Below are 26,005 nucleotides of genomic sequence, written 5' to 3'. Positions count from 1 at the left end.
AAATAGTGAGTTACTCAAAGTGTGACCAACTTAGGCAGCTGTGCAGCACTTGAGGTAAAACCAGTAAATTCAGCAAGGTCCCCTATAAAGCTGCAAGGCAGCGGTTGCTGGCTGCTGGGTTAGAGGTCTGTGGCTGCCTTGGCAAGGGCTGAGGCATCTGTTCTCTGCAGCTCTGTACAATGTAAGTGAACCAGTGGGGTGCTTCTCCTGAGCTAATTAGTACTGCACTGAACTAAACGTCTGAGAAGCCTTCCCTGAATTTGCCAGAGAAAGTTCTTGAGAGTGTAGCACATGTTGTTCCTACTGCAGTGAGAATCTGGGATGTATATGATGACACTGCGATAAAAAAATTGTTATTGCCCTGAAATTACATGTTTTGACTCAGAATTGTGGAGAGTATAGACTTTGTGTAGTTGCAGTTGCACTACAATTTATACGCTGAGTCAAATATGTAACAAATAGAAGAGGTGGACTGAGCACCGGTGTTTAAAATACCAGGTTTTAAGCCAGGCACCTGCTTTCCCGGAGAGTGTTCTAGGATACAGGCATGCCTGGGTGAATACTGAAGTGATGGAACTTCATGGAACTGAAGATGGACCACGAATGATTCTGTTAAAAGGGGCAGGTCCTGGGTTTAGTCCTTTCTTCCATCTCTCTTGTTTTTAAAAGGTCTTCTAAAATTAATACGAAATTTCTTCTTGGCCAAGAATGTTGAATTCAGTGCTGTGTCAGAGCACTCGTAAAAGGTCAGGCAGCTCGAAGGAACTTTGACTTTTCTCTATCAGGTTTGTGTGAATTTTAAGAGATCCACAGTAGCCCACGTACATGATGTAAGCCAAAGTGTCAGCTTCATGGCACACACCATGGCAGAGGCTATTATGCCATTACGCCTCAGGAGATGGGTGGTGATTTTGTGAATCATTCTGTTGAAATTCCACTTGTGTAAGCACTATGTGCTCCCCTTCCCCCTAGATTAGGATAATTTAATTTATTTAAATAACTTCAGTGTGAATTTTTTGTGGGTGAAGGACACTCAGAATTTTGCATCAGTATGTTTTCGTATTGCCACAGCAGTTACTGAAAATGTAGTCCCAGCCTCAACAAAAGAATGTAGGCAAGAGATGACTGTGAGGATGTTAGCGGTTTAGAGAATGTTTGCTGTAAGTGCTTCAATATTTTTAATCTTTAAATCAGAACATTTTTGTTTTCATGTTAAGTTTTTCCAAGCAATAAAAATGTTACCAGAAAAATAATCTTTACGATACTAGTAAATGGCAATGAGTTTGTTGAAGTTCTAAATAGAATGCAAAAAAATGGAGAGAGGTTTTAAGTTTTTATAGCAGATCAAGATATGTTGCAAAAGTCACAAAGTGAGTCGTCTTTGAAGCAATGATGGATCTCTAGTGTCTTTTAAAAAGAAGCTATTTGTGATTCTGAAGTGAATATCCTTCCCTTCCCTCCACTTTTTTTTTTTTCATCTTTTTTACTCTAGATCTGTGAAAGCTATTTCTGTATCTCCAGATTTTGATCTGACAGCCTAACATGCAGCTTTGATGATTATCCTGGTGGTATTTTTGTAGAATACCTGTACAGCTTCAGAGCTGGAGTAGCACTGAAAGTCATTGTCATGTGGTACCAACTCACAGAGTCACATTTGAAAACTGCACTCTGCAGTTTTGAAAGTTCTCTTAATTTGGAAACTCATCACTTTTTTTGTTGATCTTCCATATTTTACTGTTAATTGTCAATGGAGAATCTTGCCCTGAGTTTAAAAGGGATACTTTAAAGGAGGCTATAGTGAGGTAAGGTTTGGTCTCAAGCACCAAGTGATAAAACAAGGGGAAATGGCCTTAAATTGCATCAGAGGAGGTTTAGGTTGGATATTAGAAAAAAAATCTTCATTGAAAGGGTTGTGGAACAGGCTGCCCAGAGAAGTAGTTGAGTCACCATTGCTGGAGGTTTTCAAAAAACACCTAGATACAGAACTTAGTGACATGGTTTAATGGTGGGTTTGCCAGTGCTAGGTTAAACGTTGGACTGGATGATCTTAGAGGTATTTTCCAACATGAACAATTCTGTGATTCTGTGATTCTATGAGTTATATAGAAAAATGTGATTCCTGGATGAACAAATCAATTACTTTCTGGACTGTGGGAATGAGAAGAGACTGTGGTAGAAAATGGGTGTACGCTGGTGCTAAGGAATGTTGTTGGCGGTATTGAGGGTGGGAAAATCTTAAAATGGGAATTTGTCGACAAAATTTTAGCTAGATTAAAATAAGGGGAAAGACTTGCCATTATTGCAGTGGAGCAAAATTAAATTCCTCAGTTTTTGTTGAGACTTCTGGAGAGGTAGAAGACAAAGGAAGAAACTGCATGAGTATACTCACCCAACATCTGAAAAACAGCAATTGTTTTTTACCAAGTCTTGATAAAATTTGAAACTTTTTTTTTTTTTTCCCATCAAAAACATTGCAATTTGAAAAAGCTTGAAAGCATGTTTTCTTCATTGTGCTTTGCTTCCCCTACTGTTGCATGAGGGTGTACTAGAGATTAGTCCACAGATAGCAGAATTTTCCTCAAGCTCATTTGGACAGTGAAGGCTTTGTCTATACTATAAGATGAAGGGGAGACAGACTTGCTGATCTGTCAGAGTTTCATTCTGTGTGCCTTACATCCCCAGATTTTATCAACTTGGGAAGTGAGGCATAGATGTCCCAGACAATTATTGGAAGAAGCCAGTCCCAATTTGTCTGATGATGGAAAGATTCTACCCTGGTTGGTGCCTATGTCCAGTTTGCTCAAATAAAGAGAACAGGAGTGCTAAAGCTTGAATGCTCTCAAGAGTTTCCCTCCTTCAAAAAACTAGTGTTGGGATGATCATTTAGCATGAACACAATGCTTTTCAATTGGATTAGTGGCAGTCTGGTCTTGAGAATGGGCTGAGGTCCCTGCTTATTGTACAGGGTGAATACTCTCTGAGTTTGAAAAAATTATGCCAGGGTCTGACCAGATGGCCTAGAAAGGCCTTCATCAAATCAGGGAGCTGTCATAAATATTAGGTTTATTAGTTTGTTTTTGATGAAAATTCTTAAACTGATGTAGGTATGTAAAACTCACTCAAAAGGACTTCATGTAGTAAATTAGCCTGGTGATCATGCATAGCTGAGGTAGCCTACTGCATATGACAGGACACAAACAGAGAAAGGTTGATGTGGTAGATTGAGAATGGGACAATGACAGTTTAGGACAGCGTAGGTGTTCAGCCAGTAAAACAAGATAATTCCACACAAGTAGGTTAAAGAGGAAAGACTGTGAAGGGAAAAGCATCACTGTGGGAAAATAGGTAAGCAAGTTGATGTTTTTGACAGGAAAGTTGCAAAATAGTGTGGTACCAGAAGAGCAAAAAGAAATTTTGTGGAAATATTATAAATAGAACAGCTTTAGAATCCAACAACTTATTTTTTTTGCAAAATTTCCATGCCTAGTTTCAACAAAATTTGGCCATGTTCAGGCTATCCTTATGGTGTGTTTATCCAACCAGTGTCAGAAAGAAAATGTTTTTGTGTTATTTCTCTTATAGTTTTGTAAAGGGTTAGATAATCACAAAAATATCTGAGATTTATTGCTTTTCTGAGCTAACCTACCAAGCTTCTTCAGATTCCTTTTGTTCTTAGATAATTATTTTTGGACAGTGTTATGATAGCATTATGGAATGCCATCTTATCCATGAGGTAGAGGCATTGCTTATATATGTACTGACTAATCGATTCAATATATACTTTGAAGCAACTGTTAAATGGTGATACTTCTGTTCTAAATATATTGTTTTAATTTCACAGGTGCCTGCATAAATATCACCAACAGCCAATGCCAAATGCTGCCATATAACTACACCACTCTAACTTCAGTTCTTTCCATTGTCAAAAATATTGAAATGGAAAAGTTCCTGAAGTTCTTCAGCTATCTCAGTCGTCTCAGCTGCTATCAACACATCATGCTGTTTGGCTGTAGTCTTGCTCTTCCTGAATGCATCAGTGACGGTGATGACAGGTATTTGGAAACAAAAATCAGTCAGTGACTAGAGCCAATTGTGGTAAAATACTCTCTGTCTAATCAGACAAGGGCAGATCCCAACTAAGCCTATGTCCTTCTAATTACAAAACTGCTGTCTGTCAAAGCTATTCACAATATTTCTACCAGGATAAGCCAACTGCAGTAAAATTCTCTTTAAAAAGTATTGCCAGTGTACAGAATGAAACTGTGATACTGGGATAGTCAGGTTTGTTTTCTCAATAAGGGCTCCAGAATTCTTGTACCTTATCTCTCCAATCTGAATGGTCCAAAATGGAATGCTTTATAACAATTTAAATGCATTGGATATTTAAAACAACGACATAAAGTGTGGTGGATCTCATTTAAATTATAATTCAGCAAGCAGGTAAAGCAGATTTTTAAGGCAACAGTCAGTCATTTCAATTCTTTTTGATCTTTTCCCTAAGAAAAGTTTATCTTTTAAGACCATGTTATGGTATGAGATTAGCAGGATGTATTCAGAGTGAGATAAGACATGCTTTTTAAACTTCCCAGGTTGATTTCTGCATTTACATAATTACACAGCATTACTATCGTGTGCATGCACTTTTTTCATTGAGTTTGATTTGAAATAGCATCAATGAGTTTAACAGTGCACTATATGTTGATTTTAGCAAATATATTATTATTATTATTATTATTATTATTATTATTGTTATTGTTATTGTTATTATTATATTTAAACAATCTTTCTGTCATTTCTGAAGGGGGAAAGAGTGAGGGGAAAGTTCTTTCTCCTCATTTTATTACCTGTAAAATTCAGTGGAAGAGAATATGGCACTTGAACAAGCAATTCAGTTAGCATAACAAGAATGAAAAAGCTGAAAGCTGTTCAGTTTAGAAGGGATAGAATGCTTATGAAAAAGCAGTTTTATGAGAAGAGGTAAGCTGATTTGTAGTATAGTTGCTACTGATAAGTACAGTCCCAGTCCAGGCAACACATGCCTGCCATTTCCATCACACCAGAATGATTCCTGGATCAGTCAGTTAAGCTCCCTAAACTGACAGAAGATTAACCAAGGAAAAAAAAAAAAAGGTGAATAGGTGATTATCTGGATAGGATTGGGGTGGAGGTAAGACAGCATGGGAAAGAGTGCAATCAGACTGACCAGAACTCTGGCTGAGCTGTTTAATCCAAATTAATGGGCACCTGTGTGCCCATGTTTATCAGATTACTGAGAAATATTTTCTATTAACCCTCTGTAACTCATTGCATGATTAATTGTAGTTCCCACCCCCAGTATTCCAATAATACAATTGTTTCAGTTAACATACAGCCTAAGCTAACTGAGAAAGAATTCATCAAACAAGAAGTCATAAAACAAAATCAGAAAAGTGGCTTCAGGTACTAAATTGATACATGTACAGGTTAAACAACAGGAATAGCCACTTCTCTGTCACTTACTCAGCCCTGTTTAGAATTTGTCTTTCACAAGCCTTTTGAAAGTGAAGGGTGTGTGTCAAGGGTACAAAGTTTATAACACAAATAAATGGAGTAGAGAAAGGCTAAAAGTTTTAGCTTTCTTTTTCCATTTCTTTGCTGAAGATACCTTTATTGTAGGGCTTGTGTTGTGATAACTGCTTTGCTAGTTTAAAAAGAAAAAAGGTTAAAACTACAGTTTGGAACACTCAGATTTTTGGTCTTGTTTTGGGTAGAAACAAAAATATTTTGAAATTCAAGAGTTGAGGTTTTTCTTTGAATGTGTGTGTTTGTGTATGTGTCTTCCACAATAGCAACTTTCTCCCATTTGTTTTTAATGTCAAAGCTGGGACTGTATTTCTACCCTTGTATTCTGGAGGTCACAACGTCTCCTTTGATTCTTATTTTAAAACCTTTTTTTTTTTTTTTTTTTTTTCTGGGAACTGTTATGGGTGCTTCAGGCTGATAGAGAAGAAAATCCAATGTGAGAGTGAAAATGATGCAGGATTACATTAAAATCTGACTTCACTTTAAGTAATCATAACTGTCTGGAGTGCGTCATGGGTGACACTGAAAATGTAGGCTGAGTGGCAATCACAGGAAGATCTGTAAGAGTGGACTGACAGAGTGCTGGTTTGTAAAATCGAGTTTGCTAAACCTGAGTTGCTGTAGTTTACCTTCTGCATTTTTTTTTCCCCTAGGCAGTTGACTGACTGATTTTAGTGATTACCGTTTTTTTTTTTTTTTTTTTTTTTAGAACCCAACTATTCCAGGCAAAGAAGTATCTTTCAAAGCCAAGAATAACAATTTAAAGAAGTGTCATATCTTTATTTGGGATGTGACTTCCTATATTTTTGCCCACTGATCTTAGCTTTTAAAACATGATTGAATTAAGTGTGATTGGATTTTATTCATTTTTGAACGATCTGCTTATAAAAAAACCTGAGGGCTGTAGTGTCTGTCTCATGATTTCTTTCTGTGTTCACTTTTTATAAATATTTAAATGTTTTGTGGAGCCATCCTAATGTCAATACTTGGTGAAAAATGAACCTGTAGCAAGAGGTTTTGCCTTTACAGAGTATTTATGGAATCAGACTATGTTTTATTTTATTTCAATTTATTTCCTTTCAATTTGTTTCCTACTTGTATTTGACAAGCTGTACAGACTTTAACATCTCAGAATAAACAGGGAATATACAAAGAAAAAAACTTTGAAGTTCATTAGGATTTATTACTGTACGATCCAAAAGATGAGATGACAAAATAAGTGCATTACATTTTCAGAATGTGAATTCAGTCTAGGCAACAAATGAAACAGATATAATAACTGCATAAAATCGTTATTTAACACCTTCTAGTCCCCAGTGATAATTAATCTCAATGAGATGAGTCAAAAGCTGATGAAATTTGGGAATTCTGTCAGTAACTCTGGGGTGACTCTGGAGAAAACCCTTTGTTGGTATGAAAGGCCCTTGGAATAATAAGGTACAATCACATTGTGTGTGTTGAGCAGAAGTACAAAAGGAAGAGACAGGCCTGCTGGACAGGGGCATTTGGCAAGTATTAGGAACATACTCAAGGAATCTGGAGAAGCAGAAGAGCCACTGTGGAAAGACCCCGAGGATAGCGAATAGGGATAGATCCCTGTGCTGTAGGCCTTTTTTGGAAATATTGTTGCTTTTAACAAAGAATCACAAAACATACACTAATAGGCAGAACAGTTGTTACTGACATCTGTAATTCCTCCAGTGAATTCCTGCTGTCTCATTCTAACTGGCAGCACATCTCTGATAATATTATCTATTGATACTTCCTTGTTTCGTAGTGCAATTGCTTCAAATTTATGTAGAGCATAAGTGACAAATGCTGCCTACACAGTAGAAAACAAATGAAACTTCTGTGATGCTCAGATGTTTATTCTTAGGTATTGTTGAGAGAATCTGTTGGCAGCTTCAGCCATGGGAGCAATAATTACAACAATGTGTTACAAGAAGCAACAAGAAGTGAAGTTCCAAACACTGATCTTTGGCATCCAATGCGCTGTCATTACACAGCTTTGCTCTGATGTTTTAATTTATGTCTGTTTCACATTTATCTTTCATGTGTTTGTAAACATTGTTTTCATTAACACTTGAAGGAGATTAAGTTTCTGGGCAGGGAGCAGCTTCAGTGTTTGTGTAACACCCAGTGTATCTAGGTACTGGAATTTCTGAATACTTCCACCATCCTTTTGCTCTTAAAAATTATTCTTCTGATTACTACAATAAAAATGAGGTGTGGCAGTCAAAAATTATATAAAAACTTATTTTTCATTCTAGTAACTGGATGTACATTGTTAGCCCTATTGTCCTAAGACAACATATTGTACCTTTAAAATGCTACTTACAGTAAAACGTAAAAAATGTACTTACAGTACCTTTAAAATGCTACTTCCCAGGTTGAAGTTTGAAAGGCCAACTAAAATCTGTGTGTGAAAATACATGGGAAGCTGAAGTGAATTAAGAAAAAACTTTTATTTGCTCATAATTTGGATAGTAAAGAGCTCTTTATTTAAGGGATTATGACACTTCCTCCTCCTTGGGTGAATGGAGGAGATCTTTCCAACATGACTTCAAAATCAGATGTACAAAACCACTCTTAACACTGGCCAGCAGCATTTCAGAGAGGACATGACTCTATACTGAAAACTGACATATTAAATTTATTGCTGTGCTTAACTATTGACTTCTGAAATGTTCAAGGTAATAACTTTGTCCTTTTGGGTAGTATTGGTCTGCAACCTATTGCCACCAAACACTTTGTTTGTTGTAAGAAAAACCTGCTTCTCAGATCTGTTGGTTATCATAAAAGATTTAAGCTAATGAGTTTTAGTTTACCATTGGGAGACACTAGGAGTTCTTCTAAATTCTTCTAACGCAGAAACAAAAAGTGGAGTAATTCCACTAATCCTCTGTGTAGAGGATTTTTCCGTGTTTTCCAAAAAGCAGAGGAAATACCTTCCATTGATAGATCCCTAGAGTGTTAAATCTGTGGAGGTCAAACTTAATTTAAGCTTTGCCAAGAAAATAGTATTTGAGCAAAGCAAATTAAATAGGGTAGCATGCTCTCAAGGGAAAATTCTCGTGCAACTTTCATTTCTGCATCTGTTTATACACTATGCTTTTTTCATGTCAGACATCTTTGAAAACAAAGTTATGAAATGGTTGGTCTTAAGTTAGGGGTGAAAAAGTCCATCTGAGATCAGCTTCATTCTAAAGTAGAAAGCTGTTTAATGGAGAAAGGATGTTTTTCTGATTTTCTGACTCTCTTGAAAAGGAGTTTTTCATGTCAGTATCTGTATGTACAAATTTTTTGGTGTGCAGTAACCTCCATGGTGCAATAAGAGTAGTCAGCTAGAGAGTCATTGAAAGCCAAAGGAGGCTGCATGATATGTTAGGGTTGTGGGGAAATTAACAGTGAAAATTAGGTTAATAATTAGGTTAATAGAAAAAATATCCTTTGAAGAGACAAGGATAGTGGGAAATAGCTCAGTGGATTTTGTGTGTGTGTGTGTGTGTGTGTTTGTGTGTTCATTGTCTTCATTGATTTTCTGTAATTTGTAAAAAGGGACAAAGTTGAATGTTTCATTTTCAATATGGACATAAACTAGGATGTAATATTAGGTCCGGAAAACAAATCCAGAAATGCATGGTGTCTTTTATTAAAAGCTGACAACAATTTAAAACAAATTTGAAATGAAAATTTCTTTCAAGTCCTCTTAGAATACGGAGAAGAATCAAAATTCACAGAGCAAGGGATCTCTATCATGTTTTGTGTAACACATGAATATGATCAGTGACAGGGCTATTTTCCTTCTCTTGCCTCTGTGAACTGCACTCTAAGCTTATTAATGCTCTTTGTTTCTCCTGTTTACAGTGAAATTGATTTTTATTTGATTTTCTTTTATTGTAGTGCACAATTAGAATCTTAAAAACAAGAAGACATTATATAAAATTATTTCTTAGAGTTGATTGATGCTTTTAGAGTATTCATTAGCAAATGTTAACACATTCACATAGAACTTGTTTGTGTAGATAAAGAGAATTTTTCTTTTAAGGCTTTGAGTAGGAAACTATCAGCATACATTTAAGTCAATTTCTACTTTTCAAAGTCCATAATGTGTTCATTTTTTTATGAACTGTGTATGAATATGTTTATGTTTTGATAGGTAATTCTACACTGGCATGTTTCAGTCTTGCTTTAATCTACCTAATTTTGATAAGAAAATCACATAAATATGTCAAGACAAAATAGCAGCTGTTAGGAGCTCTGGGTAAGCAGTCTGATAGGTAACCTGTGACACAGCTGCTACACTAGCTTTTTGTAATGTATTTGTGCAGAGATGTGAAATTATAGTTGCAAAATTTTGTAATTCTACAGCTTGTAAGAAATATTTAAATTTCATTGCTTCTGAAGAAGCAGTTTCAGAGTCACTTTTGAAGTAACTGTATTGACAAGCCCTTCTGGTTTATTTAGAATCATTTAGAATCCCTTGTCAGTATCCCTATCAAATTTGCACTGGTTTAATTGGAATTGCTGCTACCCAATTTAAAGTGTTCAACTACAGAATTGATGACAATAAAGTGACAGTGCTCTGAGGAAAAAGGTGGGATGATTTCCTTCTACTCCCCACAGATTTATATTTTTACTTCTTTCTTCTGGCTCTATCACCATTTTTCATGCCATGATCCAAGCATGTTGGTGGAGGCTGTTTTCAGATGTTTATAAAGTAGCTACCAGACATTTCATGAGTTTGCAGTCTGCCTCTTTATACACCATAGGAATGGCTTCATCCTTTTTATATGCTTTCTTTTTGATGGTGGCTCTTTAGAGCAAACAGTTAACATGACTCAAAGAGATTATTCCAGCTAGGTTTTTGGCAATGGTTTTCTGTCAAATAGATCCATCTACTCTGTTCATCAGCCTTGAAACAGAAGACTTCAACTTTCATATCATGAGTAAATCAGAAGTGGTTTTCAGTGGATGAAGTGCTTTCTAAGCAGAATGTTTGAAATCACATGTGTTTTGTTTTAAATGTTGCCATATCTTGTTTTTAAGCCCTCAGGAACCTGATGGGCTGATTAAGTACAAGAAAACACACTGTCTTAAAATTTTTCTGTAAACAGATAACCAAGTAATAATCCAGCCCTCAGTTTTAAAATCTAGTTGTGGTTCATGTAGGCACAATTGTGACCACACAACCTTGGAGATTCAGCTAACGAACAAGTAATGAAAACAAAAATTAGAAAGAAAGAGTGCGATAAAGTTGTGAATGCTTGCCCACACAGATAATGTGCTCTGCCAGTGTTATTCAGTTTTGTGTCCTTCATTGCTGATTTAAAGCATTCTACAAAGTAAATTAATGTAACTTGTACTGTTTAGCACAAAATTTGAAGGACACACAGGGTGTGTTACCTGAGAAAGCTCAGACAAATATAACAACTGCATACATTTTTTTTTTTTCTCTCCTTAGGCCCTTTGTAGCAGTCAATATGCCTTCTGGTAGCTGTAATTTCACCAATTGTTATAATAATTATAATGGCATTGTCTAATTCTTTCAGAAGTAAACTGTTTAGGATAGAGTTGCTAATGGCAGATGGTCAATATGCCATGTATTAAGAGAAAAATTTAATAATGTGTTGCCTGTACAATGTACAAACCAGTTTCATGGCCAGTCCATCCTCAAACTGACTATGCACTAATTCTAGGTGAAATAGAATTGACTTACTGCAAGAAGAAAGTGAAATGGCTGGCAGGTATAATGCACAGGGGAGAGATTCAAAGTAGCAACACTGTTTAAAATATCTGTCAAAAAGCACTAAACAGTATCTGTGTACTTTTGGAAATATTTATGTACAATAACAGATGTCAAATACAAAGTCGTGGTTGAAACAGTCGTGGTTGAAACCATGTTGCACTAACTGTGCTGAACATACCTGAATTATTTTTCTAAATAAAAGGACAATAAATCAACTTTCAGTTCAAACAGAAAATTTAAAAAGTAATAAATGGATGTATATGAAAAAATAAAATCTACAACATGCAGAAAGTGACATTGCACAGGGAAATGAATTACAACATGAATTACAAGAAAACACACCCTCAAGCCCCAACTCCTGCTCTGATTAAAACTAATTGATCAAGAAAGAAAATGTTATTTTTACTGTCACACAACCAGAACATGTTCTTCATGAGATACAAATGAGACATTGAGTTGAGGACCAGCTGGTTTACATATGACTTCAAAGAAAGGAATACTCACACATGTCTGAAAGATTGACATTGACCATATTGCCAAGAAACACATGAAGAAACTTTAAAATAAAGAAATATAATGTCACAACTGTTATAATGTAGTTTAAATCAGTGTTGCATATTTATAACAGCTTTCTTCTCAGTGCAGCTTGTATTACTCATAATTCTGCCCTTTATGAGTTATTTCATTAGTATTGTGTAATTGTTTCATATAAGGCAGAAAAAAAAAATGTGCTAATGAGAAGACTACAATTGGCATCGTCCCTCAGAACTCAGACCTTGAAGTCAACATGTGGTACTCATCTTAGGACACATTGTTACTTCGTCCAAGGCTGAGACAGCATAGAGGTGAGAAACATGAAGTTCGTCCTTGTAGAGGGTGCAAGGGAAAGTACAGGTAATGATGTGGGATTGATCAAAATGCCTATATTTAATGTTCATTGACACGTTTTCATAGAAGACTGTTACCCGAGACGTGTATAATTAAAAAAAAATAATAAATGCACCAGTTACAATTTTAATGCCTAATATCTGTCCTGGGCACAAACAGGAAGAAAAGGTGATTTGCTTATTAAAGCGTTTCTATCATCACCAGGATTTTCCAGTATCTTCAAGTGTTTGAGTAGTGGAACCTGAAATTTGGCAGGGAGGTTGCTCTCACAAGTGGTAAGCTCTTTATCATGTCTCTTGCAGGCTAAGATAAGGGATGTAGAATGGAAAATTTATTTACTTTGGGGTAACGTCTGCCATTTATTGTTTTTATAAAGACCTATGGACAGAAATTAACCCCCAACTTTGGGCTTACAAGTCTGAAAAATTGTAGCTCACATGTTCTGTGTAGACAAGAGAGTGATAGTGAACTCTGAAAGGTTTTCCATTGGGGCATGGCTCAGCCAGTGTTGGAGGGCTCATGAAAGACTCTCCGTGGCATTGAACCTCCTGGCAGCTGGGGGTGGCACTGGAGCCAGGTTGCAGGCTCTTGCATAAAAGGGTCTGAAATAGTCTCTCATCTCAAACTCTTTTACAGTAATGTGCCAGTAGATGGCAGATGCAGTGTAGGGGAAGGACAGATCAGGGAATATATAGGGAAAGCTGGTCAGAAATTAAAAACTGGAGAGAATGTTTTCACCCATTCAGAGAACCATCATTTTCCTGCCCATACACAGTGGCTGTACACAACTACTGATATGTATAGTTTGTGGAGGACAACTTGATGTACAGAAAGTGATTACTTAAGAAATTAATTTAAAAATTAAAAGCTAGAAAAGTAATCTAGAGATAGACAATGGCATCCTGCATTGACCAAAATGATGTTGGTGGTTCAGTGGGTGTGAGGCTAACTTTTACCATAGCAGGCACCATCAAATCTGTCTGCAGTGTTTCACTCTCTCCACAGATCTAATGTACTGACCATGAAAACTTTCCCAAATCACAAAATAATCTTCTGTCAAAGTGTGTTGGGAGGAGTTAAGGATGGAACAGAGTTAAAAGTTTATCAAGCTGAGAAATATTTTTCAGAACAGTCTGGGCATGGGAACGTCCCTTTGCAAACATATTTCACAACACTGCCCAGGGGAGTTAAGGGAAGGAGGCAGAAAAGGAAATCAGGAGGACTGGTTATTTTATGAATGCATATTTTACTGATTGATTGCCACCAGCTTGGTTGGCCTAATGATTTTCTGTATGTATTGTCTATTATAAGCTGTAGTGTCTGGTCTCTAAGCTGGTTTGTTGACTAGGGATCACAGGTCTTCATTTCTTCAATGCATACAATATGTTATTACAGATAAATAAATAGTGGTCATTCAAGTAATTGAAATTATTATTTACAACAAATCATAAAGTGAACATGGCCTTTTGTTAATATTTATTTGACAATTTATTTTAGAAAAACAGACTTTGTTTTTACAAAAAGAGATCTATTCCTTTTAATAAATTGGAGTAACTGTAACACATGAGCTTTCAGTAAAACTTTGTATTTTCACAAACATCGTGGGAGAATTAAGACTGGTAGTTCCCTATGAGACTTTTGCATGTGGACTCAAAACCACAAAAATGTAGTTGAGGGAACATTTTATCTCTACCATAACCCCTCTAGTAGGTATGAGTACACCATTTGTGCAGAAGTTAATAAACAAAAAGGTTTTGGATTGAACAGTGTTTAAAGGATCCTCTGAGAATTCATATGCTTTTCAGCTCATGCTTAATCTCTTTTAATGCTCATCTTATTAACAAATACCTTTTAAACTATCAGCAGTAAAAAAAAAGTAATGAGAGTTCAGCTAGAAAGACATACTAAATTTTTTGTACTTTTGCCTCTCCCGTGAGAAGTAATTGTTCCTCTGCTGGAGCCTGCAGTGGTAAAGCACCACTCTACCTGCAGGCTGAGCAGCACAGGCAAGTTAGTCACAGGATCATGCAGGTGGGATGGCCCCTCTGGAGCTCTTCTGCAACCTCTATTTAGATCAGGCCCAACTTTAAAGATAGATCAGATTGCTCAGGGCCATTTCCAGAGGTTCCACAACCTCTCTGGTGACAATGTTCTGGACCACATATTAGATTTCAAATTGCTATAATTTGGCAGTGGTGCTGAAAGAATCAGTTTTATCCTCTTTCTGTACTTGTTTTTCTCCAACTCAGCATTGCCCTTTTTTTGAGGTATGAACTTCTAAGAGTGGGGAAATACCCATAGAGTTAAAAATGTCACATATCTGTTCTTTCATCTTGCTGCACCTTCAGCAAGAGTTTATTCCATAAATATCCTGAAGAGCAGGACTGCACCTTAATACATTGCCTCTTTCCATGCCTGCTGCTGGCACCAGATAAATTATGATAAGAGAGCCATAGACCTGCCTGTTTATTTTTAAAATAATTGGTCTCTGAGTAGCAGTAAATAAAGACTAATCAAGATGGAGACTTTTAATCATCTTTTCATCCTTCAGTAGATTAAGCAACATGTCCATACTAAACTTGATCATTATCCAGAAATTTTTAATTTATAGAGCACACATGACTGAATATTGAAACTGGGCCAAATATTGCAGTAATTGCTGGGTAATCCAATATTTTCTGGTTTGTCAAAGCTTCTATAAATTCTCCTTAGCTTTTTAAAATCAGTATGCAATTGTCTTTTAGAATCCTATTAATTTTGAAATTATTGCTGTTCTGTGTATATATCCAAACATATACACTATAAATGTTCAGGTGGAGGATTACCTAAACTAAGCAAGTGAGGTGAACTTACATTTGTGGTGTTTTTTTATTTTTATTTTTATTTTTTTATTATTTTTTTTTTTGGGGGGGGGGGGTTGGTTTGGTGTGTTTATTTGTTTGTTTTTCTTTCATATAAATGAAAATTATTTAATATGCAGATGAACCTACTGAACAGATTACTCATCTCTAATGTATTTAAAAACTTTTAAACTGCTGTTTATATGGGTAAATATAACTGTACAGAGTTATATTTTAATATTTTTAATCTATTTGTAAAATTTCAATGACTAATCAGTATGTTGAAACACTTTTGGAAACAATGAACCATACATGTATATTGAACTTTGCTATAGTTACATTTGCAGAAATTAACATACTTGTACTACTCTTACCTGATGGCTGTATATCAGGCAATAGCTACAGGGGGTGCTTAGGAAGTTAATGATTTAGATATGGGTTAAAGAATACAGAGATCAAACCGAATAGTTCACATGTGTATAAAACTTCATCTGAAAGTCCTCAAGAGCTGTTTATTTTTATTTTTAAAATGACAGTCACACTTGTACAAATCATAACAACAGCATAAATTTGTTTAGCCGTGGTTAGCTCAAGTAGTTCTCAGTCACAGACTAGTTAAATTCAATTAATGACCCCGCTATCATTTCCTTGAAAAAACAAGTCAGCAAAACGTACTGCTTTCAATTACAATGTGAGGTCATCATGTATGCTCCATTGGACCAGTGGGAGTAATTTAAAGCTAATGAGACAGAATCACTGCTTATGTTACTCTTCAGTGTAATATAATTTTATAGTGTATTGTGTGTTTTCTTAGAAAGTAAATGAGAAGTTAACTCAGCATCAGTCTGAATAAATTAAATGGCTAACATCAGAAAATAGGTAAATCGATACTCCATTTTAGCTATGTGGCATTTTACAGGTTTTTAGAGATATTTTTGGAGCTTAATCACCCTCCATAGGAAGTAATTTTATTATTATTATTATTTTTATTTTTTCTGGTGCTTTCTATGTTTAGGAGCTTCAGTTAAACCAGTTAATACCTTTGCCCAAATGTAACTCAGTTAATAAAACTTCTTGAAGAAGTGAATTAATTAAAAATGAAAAGCTAACAAAGTCCAAAGGCCTGAATGACTGTTTCCAGTCACTTGCCTTGTCAAATGCCCCTCATTTAGGGAGTTTCTCAAGCCCCAGTCAAGAGGCAGTGATGGCTACTGTGGTGCTCTTGCTGTGCACTTTCTCTCCTTATCAAAATAGGTTCTGTGTAAAAAAGAAGAGTATTTTGGAATGTCTTTATCTGAAGAAACATTTCAGGTCAGATAGTAAACCTTTAATTTGACAGTACAAGGTGCAGAACTAATAAGCAGCAGCTCTTCCTGTCAGTAAGAGGGACCATTTGTCCTTGGGTTTGTACACAACCAACTATGTGCTTTCTAGTGTTGAATTCTGTCTTTCAACACACCATAATCTGGTGCTGAAATTTTAGAAATTTATTCTAAAATTTAGAAATTTATTCTATTTTAGAATATATGTGCATCTTTCCAGGCAACAAGTAAGCTGCCAACAAGGGAGCTGCAAAGAAACAGCAGTTGTAGAGATAAAGGCTGTTGTCTTGTATCTGATCATTTCAATTATAAAGAGTACATAAAGAGCATCTAGTATTGTGTAAACTTATCTAAAGTTATTTGGGGAATATATTGCTAAAGGTATCTATTTTGAATCAGTGGTTCCAGCTACTGTATGTAATAAACTCAGCAACAACAATGGCAGAACATTCCTTCTGTTAGATACTAAGCAGATGAAAGCAACCACACTGATGTCAGAATACAAGTGAGTATTTTGCTTTTCACTGATTTCTCCACATTAGCATGGGTAGTCAGGCACCTCTGGCAGCTTTTTATTCCCTGTCTGTAGGGTTTACTGCCATCTTATCACACAGTTGCTAATGGTACTGTGTTTTTTCTATTACTGTAAAATAAAACGCTAGAGTAAGGAAACTTGGGTACTGAAGACTTATTCAATTCAAGCCACTTATTCATGTCTGAATGTGGAGTTCTAGCAATGTTTTTGGGATGAGGAGGTAGAACCATGATTCAGATACAGAGAGAAATACAATTTAAGTGGTATACTTGGAGGAAGATCTTTTTCATTATGAATGGGTACATGTATGAATGAAGCAAATTGTACTTGCAAAAGCCCAAAAGGTTTTGCAGTAATTTAGATATAAACTGCAACAAGTTGTGTTGAAAATTTCATTAGTGTAGGTGTTCAGGAGAAAACAGGACTCTTTATCAGGGATTGTAGTAATGGGACAAAGGGTAGTGACTTTAAACTGAAAGAGGGTAGATTTGAATTAGATATAAAGAAGAAATTCTTTCCTATGGGTGTGGTGAGGCACTAGAACAGGTTGTCCAGAGAAGCTGTGGATGCTCCATCCCTGGAATTTTTCAAGGTCAGTCTGGATGGGGCCCTGGAAAACCTGATCTAATGGGTTGAAATTAGATTATATTTAAGGTCCCTTCTAACCCAAAATGTTTTATGATTGTATGATACATTAGATGAGGCATGTGGGATCTAAATGTGGCCTGGATGTGAAGACACAGAATGAAATGCAGTTTGAAAATGATTCCCAAGATGCAAGTCTGTGACAGATTGATTTATTTCTGGAAACAGCATTTTGTTCCTTCTCAAACTCTGAGGCAACTGTTTATCCTCACAATAAAGAATATGGTGAGGATTCATTCTCCTGCATTTTTATTTTTGCGATAAACTATTTCAAATATGGCAGCTTTCATTAATGACTAAACTTACTATAATCTACTTAAAGAAAGCAAAAATGATAATTTGAATGCCTGTATGCATGCATGTGTATGTGTGTTTGTTTTTATTTCTGAAATGTTAAAAAAAAAAAAAAAGGAATACTGAATTATTGGCTAGACAATTTAATTCCTGAAAGAGGATCTCTTTTTTCAGCTGAAGCCACCTGCCTCTCATGCCCCTATCATCCAGCACTGTGAACTTGATTCAACAGCCTCCCCACAGGTCCTCAGGCCTTGAGGTTTATCAACCTACTGGAGCCCTGTTGGCCCTCTGTTGCAAGGCTGCACTGCTGGCTTTATGCCCAGCTTGCTTTCTACCAAGGCCCCAGCAGAGCTTCTCCCCAGCAAGTCAGTATTTAACCTGTATCATTATAGTGAATTCTTTCTTCCAAAATGCAGGAATTTGCACTCATCCTGGTTGAATTTCATGATGTTCTGGCTGGCCCGTTCCTCCAGCCTTTCCAGGTACCTCTGAATGGCAGCTCTGCCATCAAGCATATTGATTACTTTCCTCATTTTAGTGTTATCTGCAAACTTTACAAGAATGCACTTGGTCATCAGCTCTAGGCCCTTAATAAATATGTTGTACAGGACAATCCCAGTATTACACATCTAGTTATTTTATCATAAAAATCAGGTTGGTCAGCCCTGGTTTACCCATGACAAATTTATGCTGACATTTCCAAGTCGTCATCATCTTGCTGTGACCAGAAGTGTGTTCAAGGAGGACTTGCTCCATGATTTTTGTAGGGACTAAATTAAGGTTGACCATCTTGAAGATACCCAGCTTGGTATTTTTGGCCCTGTTTTTGAAGATGGGTGCAACACTTACTGTTTTCCAGTCATGAGCAACCTCCCTTGATTTCCATGACCTTCCAAAGACTGGCCTTGCAAGAGCACTGGCCAGTTCTCTCAGCACCCTTGGGTTCCATGGACTTGTTTGAGTAAAGCATTTCTGAATGCATCGGCTGGTTTTGTAAGGGAGGCATATTTAATTAAATGTATTCTAGGTCTATGTAAATGTTGCTACTTCCATTGAGAGTTGACGTTTTCCACTTGAAGCAGTGTTTTTTCCTTTCAAAATTTGGTGACAAATAACCTTCATGGGCAATGTAATACTTGTTTAGATGAAATTCACTCTAATTACATCACTTTCTGTATGGAATCTCTCCAGAATTTGATGTGATAAGAAAATCAGCTGTGGTAACAGTTGTGGCAGCTCATGATTATGATGGAAAAATATAATTGTTTAGGTACAAGTAACAGTCTAATTATCTTTTATTTACAGGGCTGTTGATACTATCAGCAGATGACCCTAAAATCAGACAGTGAAGACAGTAGGCTCTTGCAGCCATATTTCTAAATTGGATAAGAAAATGAATAAAAACAATATGCGAATCACATTTTAAAGAGATATGTTAGGAAGTCATGTTTTCTGAATGACAAAACATTCATTTCAAGTTAAATAAAAAATTACAATTTATATAGTAGTTTTTTAATAAAATAAAGCCAGCAACATCTAATAATGTTTCTTATTTATTTATTTATTTATTTATTTTTTATTTTTTACTTTTTATTTCAGAGCCAGAGGTACATTTTTCATTATATTCTCAGGAATATGTGTTCCAACTCTAATAATGCCTGAGAAAATTTGAACTGTTTTAAATGTGACTGAGATTAATAAAGTTTTTTTCTTAAGATTTTTATGCAATTTCTGCTCTTGACTATTAATTCATAAATTATAAATGTATATTAGCTTCCCTGTCTTTCACTGGTAATTTTGTTTTAGAATATTTTAAGAAATGCAAAGAGCACTAAAGTGAATCCTAGGGAGATATCCACACATTGAAAAAATGTAGTGATAAGGCATTAGGTATTATTGAGAGGCCTTTTATGACATTTACATGCCTTATTTCAGTTACCTCAGGCTGACATAGTCTTCTGACAAAGTCCACTCAGAGGTCTTGTTTTTCCTGCTATATGTCTAGGCCTCTTTTCTTCCTAATTCGTTGATGTCTATAATACGATTTTTTTTCTCTAGAGGTTATGCGATACTGTCAAGTTGGAGTTTAGTTATTTATACAGTGTGAACAGGTTTATTTATTGGGTGCCACCACCTAGTCACGTTAGTGCTTCCACTTTCCAGCCAGTGGGTATTTGTCTTACATGTTGTTCCATATGTAACAGTCATATACATTAAGTGTTTGCATGGGCAGGCAGTGTGTCTCATTTGGGCTGTGTTATGGGTCTTTCAGACGCAATTGCACCTGCTTACTGAGAGGCTTGCCTCCACTGTGCTCCAGCAACAGCTTAGGTTAGTCTGTTTGACAGCAGTAATAATGTGCTTGCACAGATAGAGCTGACTGCTGCTGGAGCAGTCAATGCAGAAAGGCATTGAGCAGTTCTTTATAGCTAAGATTAACACTGGTTGTGCAAGAGCTTTTCTTGTCCACAAGAATGGTTTTCAGGTGGTAGCTGGCAGTAAAGCAGAGAACTGTATATGTTGAGATTCAGATATTCCTTCCTGTGTGCATTATGCTGCAGTAGTCTATTGTAAATTATGTCTGCCACGTATCATCTAACTTGGCCGAGGCTGCTTTGAAATTTCTTGTCTGCTCAAATCTTGACTAACGTGGCTAGCATTGTACCAGCTGTAATCTGGTAACTTTACTGTTTTCGTCCTTGTCCAGACATACAGTTAACATATTAATAGACTCCTAGCAATTTTTGCTGACTTGTAAAACAGTAAAACATCCATGAGCAGATTCAGCATACCAAAGTTGTTAGAAAGCTTACCCAATCAAAAACATATACGTTTTTTTCCGAGTTAGTGATTTTTATCAGCTCATGAAAGTGCTTGACAAAAGTCTGAGTGGGTACATCTGCACAATTTGGGGAAAGAAGGAGAGGATGAGGAAGCAATCTCTCTTCTCTTGTGTCAGTGCACTATTACATTGCTTAAACTGTTGTTTAAAATCAGCTTGTGCAGTTTTGGACTTAGAAACAGTTCTGAGCTTGACAGGGGCTTAAACGTAGCCTGAAAGCCAGAGCTGATGTTACTTTCAGTGAATAGTTTTTATGTACCCTTTTGGTGCAGCTCTGTAGAAAGTCAAATTTTTCAAAAGAATTAATTGCTACTTTTTTTTTTTCTTAAAAAAAAAAATATAAATTTTTTTGCTATCTGCAAGAGTGATAATCCTTTTTATCTTTGTTCTCTGTCTCTTTTCTCCAGTCAAAGCCTCTTGCCGTGCAGGACATTTTGCGAGGCAGCAAAAGAAGGGTGTGAACCTGTCCTGGGGATGGTAAATGCTTCTTGGCCAGAATTCCTCAAGTGTTCTCAATTTCACAACCAAACTGAAAATGACACAATGGAAAGGGTATGCTTCTCACCATACCAAGAAAAAGGAAAGCAATGTATGTTTCCATTCTCAACTTTTATACCATGTTCAAGAGTTCCTATTTAATAACGTATTATTTAATTCTATAACATAAGCTCTGGGATGAAATTGTTGTTTCTGGTTCTGTTGTTATGTTAGTTCACATTACTGTGATAAGGCCTGATTGTCAGGAGTGTATAGTTTTGTCATGCTTTAACTGCTTTGGCTGATTGGCTGATTTTAGTTTATTTTTTTAATTATTATTTTTATTTACTTTATTTTTATAAGACTTGTATTGATTTGAGGTTGTTTTATATTACATTAAAAATTATGAGCTGTTTCAAGGGAAAGAATGCAGGAGAAAAATAATAGACCCTTTAAAAATGTTCCGCTCTTTCTCTTTGCTCTAGTAATAATAGGTTTGGTATTTGGAGCAGGAACTCAATAAACAGCCAAATTTTAAACATTTCTTCTTTTTCCTTGCTGTAAAAATTAGTTCAGAGCTCATCAAGATTTAAATTTTTCAAAAGGTTGGGTTCGTATACATCCGCTAGAGGCTTCTTAGACTTTTGGGAATAAAAGTCCCTGGAAGCCTATCTAAATGCATGGCTTTTCCTTCTCCCCAGAGCTGCTGCTCTGTTCTCTACATGCAATATAGGTGAGGTTAGACCTGGCAGCAGCAAGACTGACTCTTTTTTCCTATTGGCCCCATTGCTAGAGTTCAAGATCTTGCTGGCATTTGAGACTTTACTGCTAATATTCATAATCCTGTGAGCCTATGTGGCAGAAGCTTGTACTGTCCATCAGTAGGTTTCAATTTTGTTAATGACTTTTGGGTGACAACAGGCAGGAAGAAGTGATATGATAAGAACTAAATGATAAGAACTATTTTTCATTTCTTTTAAAAAAAGTGAGGTTATATATATGAGTTTAAAAAATCATTGAGGTTTTACAGTATATCTTTGAATGTTAGTTAATGCTACAGTTAATATCTGTATAGCCTGGCTTATATCTCCCTGCACTTTCTGAATATGCACAGAAATCTATCCTTTAATAACTAGATCAAGTCATTTTTCTAGTGAATTTCTCTGCATCTGTTAGGGCATGTTTTGAGGGTTAATGAAGTAAAGGAGGCTGTTGTGCAATATGTATCCTTGCTTGTGGGAACATCTGTAATGGCTGTGGTGACAAAATAGATAAAGAAGGATAGTGTTTTCTTGAAGGTAGCTGAGCGCTTTCTGGAAAAACTGAACACTATCCACAAGTCTCTAGCTCCATAGGTTCCTATGGGCTTCTGGGCAAGTTACTGTAGTGAAAGCCACTGGGAACAGTGTTTTGATTATATGAAATAAACATATGCTAAATATACTGAAAAATTAAGTATCATGGGCCTCTACAAATTGGAAGCATTTTTTTTTTTTCCCATGCTTCAGCTTCCCATTTGTGAAATGGGAATAAAACTGTCCTTTTAGCTTAGAGGGATGTTGTAACTATTATGTGTTATGCCTTTGATATCATAGAGGTTGAACATCCTATGAGCTAGGAATATAATAATTTTGTCTTCATGTCATCCACAATAACAAGTAATATAAGAGGCTGTAGTGTAAATGTATAAGGATGGTAAGTGGTTGTACACTGAGCAATGAGAGTAGCTAGCAATACTCAATAAATGACTAGCATAGCAGTAATTGGTTACACTAGTTCTCAGCATAGAATGAGGTATAATTCTGAAAAAACAACAGAATGTTAGAAACCCAGGTTTCATGCATATTGGTATACCTACTGAATACAAGGTATGATATAAGTATGCCTGTTATATTTGGACAAATATAATATTTGGACAAATTATAGGTGGCTGAACTTTACAAAAGCCTCAATAAATCTAGGTAATTGAACTTTTAGATCAAACTGGAAGAGGTTGCTGACTTCTGAAACTTTCAAGTTTCAGACTAAAATGATATAGTTAGTATTTCATAATGCTAGAAAAGAATATGCTAGACTAGTGTCTGTCTGATTATTCTTCCATAGTTTTTATGTCAGAATTTATATCTCTGTGACAGTAAACTGTATAAATTGCAGAAAAGTACACAGCGGATGCTTGCTGTTTCTCACTAGCGGAAAACATCTAGAGCCAGTTGTGAAATTCAATGCCCTATCTGGCATACTGGAGACCCACGCTGCTTATTGGCAGCTCTGGCACCCTGTGGTATAAAATAAAAGGCATTTTTATTTAATTTATTCATGAACTAATGTGCATGGATATGAATGGATATGAATAGCTTTCGTATAGAATGATAACCTATAGAGAATATTTTGACATTTTTCATATAAAAGAATGTTTCTAACGTGATTCATGTTTGACTGAAAAAAGTAGTTTCTCCCAGGCAGTAAACTCTTATAGAATACATACCTGATGTGGCCACAGAAGTACTGAATGTATTGGGAAATTTGAGCTGAATACCTTTATAGTAAAACCATCTGTGTTTGAATTGAATTACAGAGAAAAAGGTTCAATATCCTAGACAGAGTTGCATCAATCATGTTGATATCATTTCACACAAATGGCAAAAGAATACCCAGTAGCTGACAATCAGCTACTATGAGACATAAATTCTAGGAATCCAGCTCTTGAGATTTAAGATCTGTTGAACTGGTTCCACAGTTCCACAGTGTAGTGGGCAAGCATCATCAAGCATTCATTCTGCACGGGTCCAATAATCTGTTCTTGGGGGCAAAAAAATCTCAGAAGCATTTCTGAGGGCTGCTAAGCATATCCCTAATCACAGAAATATTCCAGCTCTGTTTTTCCTGCTTTTAACTGTTACGGTGTTTTTCTGTTATTTTATGTGCTTTGAGCAGCCAACACAGCTGGTGCTGTTAAAACTGTGTAGAAAAAAACAGAGTAGCTTGAATGAGAAGTGAAGGAACACAATGAGCAGACATATTAACATGGAGCTCTAGGAACGCCCTGACATTATGCTTTAATGAATCTAAATGCCAATATTCTTTCAAAAGCAGCAGTGAGGCTTTTGGCTCTTTATACAGTGAAGTTTTCTAAGAAACAGTACGGAACTGTCAGACAATGTTCACTTTTGCATTACATTGAAGAGGCGTTAAGAAAGTCTGTTTTGGTTATTCTGTTAAAAAGTGATGCCCAAGAGGCATGAACTGCTCTTCATAGCTATGAGAACTGGAATAAGTAATACTATCTAAGCTATGTAAAAGACATAGTGCATTAAAATTTAAATACAGAATATAAATTTCACTGCATTGTTATGTTGCATATTATTTACACTGTTAGTTCTGAAAGATATGAAAAAGTATATAACAAAAATTCCAAGAGCTCATTTCCAATTAAAAAATGTTTTGAAATAGCTAAAGGTTGTGCCAAATTATGAAAATATTTTTCATAGCATTTTTTTCAAGAACAAAGTTACAGTTTTGTCTTATGAGATTTTATCTCTCCACTGATAGATGTTGCAATATTTCTGAACATGAGCCAGCAGTGTGCCCGGGTGGCCAAGAAGGCCAACAACATCCAGGCTTGTGTCAGGTGTAGTGTAGGCAGCAGGACCAGGGAGGTGATCATCCCCCTGTACTCTGCTCTGGTGAGGCTGCAACTTGAGTACTGCATTCAGCTTTTGGCCACTTACCACAAGGACACTGAGACCCTGGAGCATGTCCAGAGAAGGTCTACGAATCTGGTGAAGGGCCTGGAAGGTCTTACGAGGAGCAGCCAAGGGAACTGGGGTTATTTAGTCTGGAGAGGAGGAGGCTCAAGGGAGACTTTATTGCTCTCTACAACTACCTGAAAGGAAGGTGCGGGGAGCTGGGGGTCAGCGTCTTCTCACAGATAACTAGTGATAGGACAAGCAGAAACGGCCTCAAGTTGTGCCAGGGGAGGCTCAGGTTGGAAATGAGGAGAAATTTCTTTTCAGAAAGAGCAGTCAGGCATTGGGACAGGTTGCCCAGGGAGGTGGTGGTGTCACCGTCCTTGAGGGTGTTCAAGGAAAGGTTGGACATGGTGCTTAGGGAGGTGGTTTAATGTGTGACATTGGTGGTAGGGGGATGGTTGGACCAGATGATCTTGGAGGTCTTTTCCAACCTTAGTGATTCTGTGAATCTGTAGTGAAAGTTAAATATATGAAAACACATTTTCTTCATGCACCTCTTATTGCAAATCCCTCTGAATCGCTATTTCATTCTTATTGGAGTGAATGCTATTGGTCCTAGCCTTGACTCAGATTTAATGGGGACATTGACTTTCTTTATGTTAGTTCTTTAAAATATATATTTTTGTCTTCATTGGCTGTTTTTGTTTCTTTGTTTAAATTTTGTTCCATGTGAGAAAGTGATTTTACATACTGTAGTGATTTCTGGGTATTCTAATCATCCCTACATACTAAAAAGGCATATCCCTTCTTCTTAGGAGTTAAACTTTAAATCTGTAGAAAGTAAAGAATAAATAATAATAAAAAAATTGTGAAAGTAAATGATAAAAAAATAATGCTATGAAATTATAAGTAATACATGCAATTATAAATAACTTATATAACCTTTATATTCTTTAAGACAATTTTTTTTTTTAACTTTTACACACTGGTTATTGCAGTAGTTCTTCAGTTGGATGCAGTCTTTTAATTAAGTTTTTCTGGTTAGAAGAGTTACAATATTTAGTGATCAGGAAAGCCATTGCTGATATCCCAGATACTCTTCCTTCTTGGGAAAAACATAGAAATTAATTATTGTACATGTTGATAAATGCGGTGCAAT

The 26,005-nt window shown here is 36.2% G+C and overlaps 1 protein-coding gene across 4 annotated transcripts in view; it reads left to right on the top strand.

Annotated features, from left to right (window-relative positions):
- The window catches only part of CORIN (corin, serine peptidase), a 129,441-nt gene that overhangs the window by 36,080 nt on the left and 67,356 nt on the right, over positions 1-26,005 (top strand). For all 4 annotated transcript variants that reach the window (XM_068680274.1, XM_068680273.1, XM_068680275.1 and 1 more), the window contains exons 4-5: positions 3,842-4,052; positions 21,088-21,269. In XM_068680274.1, the coding sequence (XP_068536375.1) occupies positions 3,842-4,052; positions 21,088-21,269 (393 nt within the window). The remainder of the gene's footprint in view (positions 1-3,841; positions 4,053-21,087; positions 21,270-26,005) is intronic.

The sequence above is a fragment of the Anas acuta genome, chromosome 4 (assembly GCF_963932015.1).
Source record: "Anas acuta chromosome 4, bAnaAcu1.1, whole genome shotgun sequence".
Taxonomy (NCBI): Eukaryota; Metazoa; Chordata; class Aves; order Anseriformes; family Anatidae; genus Anas; species Anas acuta.
The sequence above is the reverse complement of the archived record's forward strand: the minus strand, read 5'-3'. Positions and strand labels throughout refer to the sequence as shown.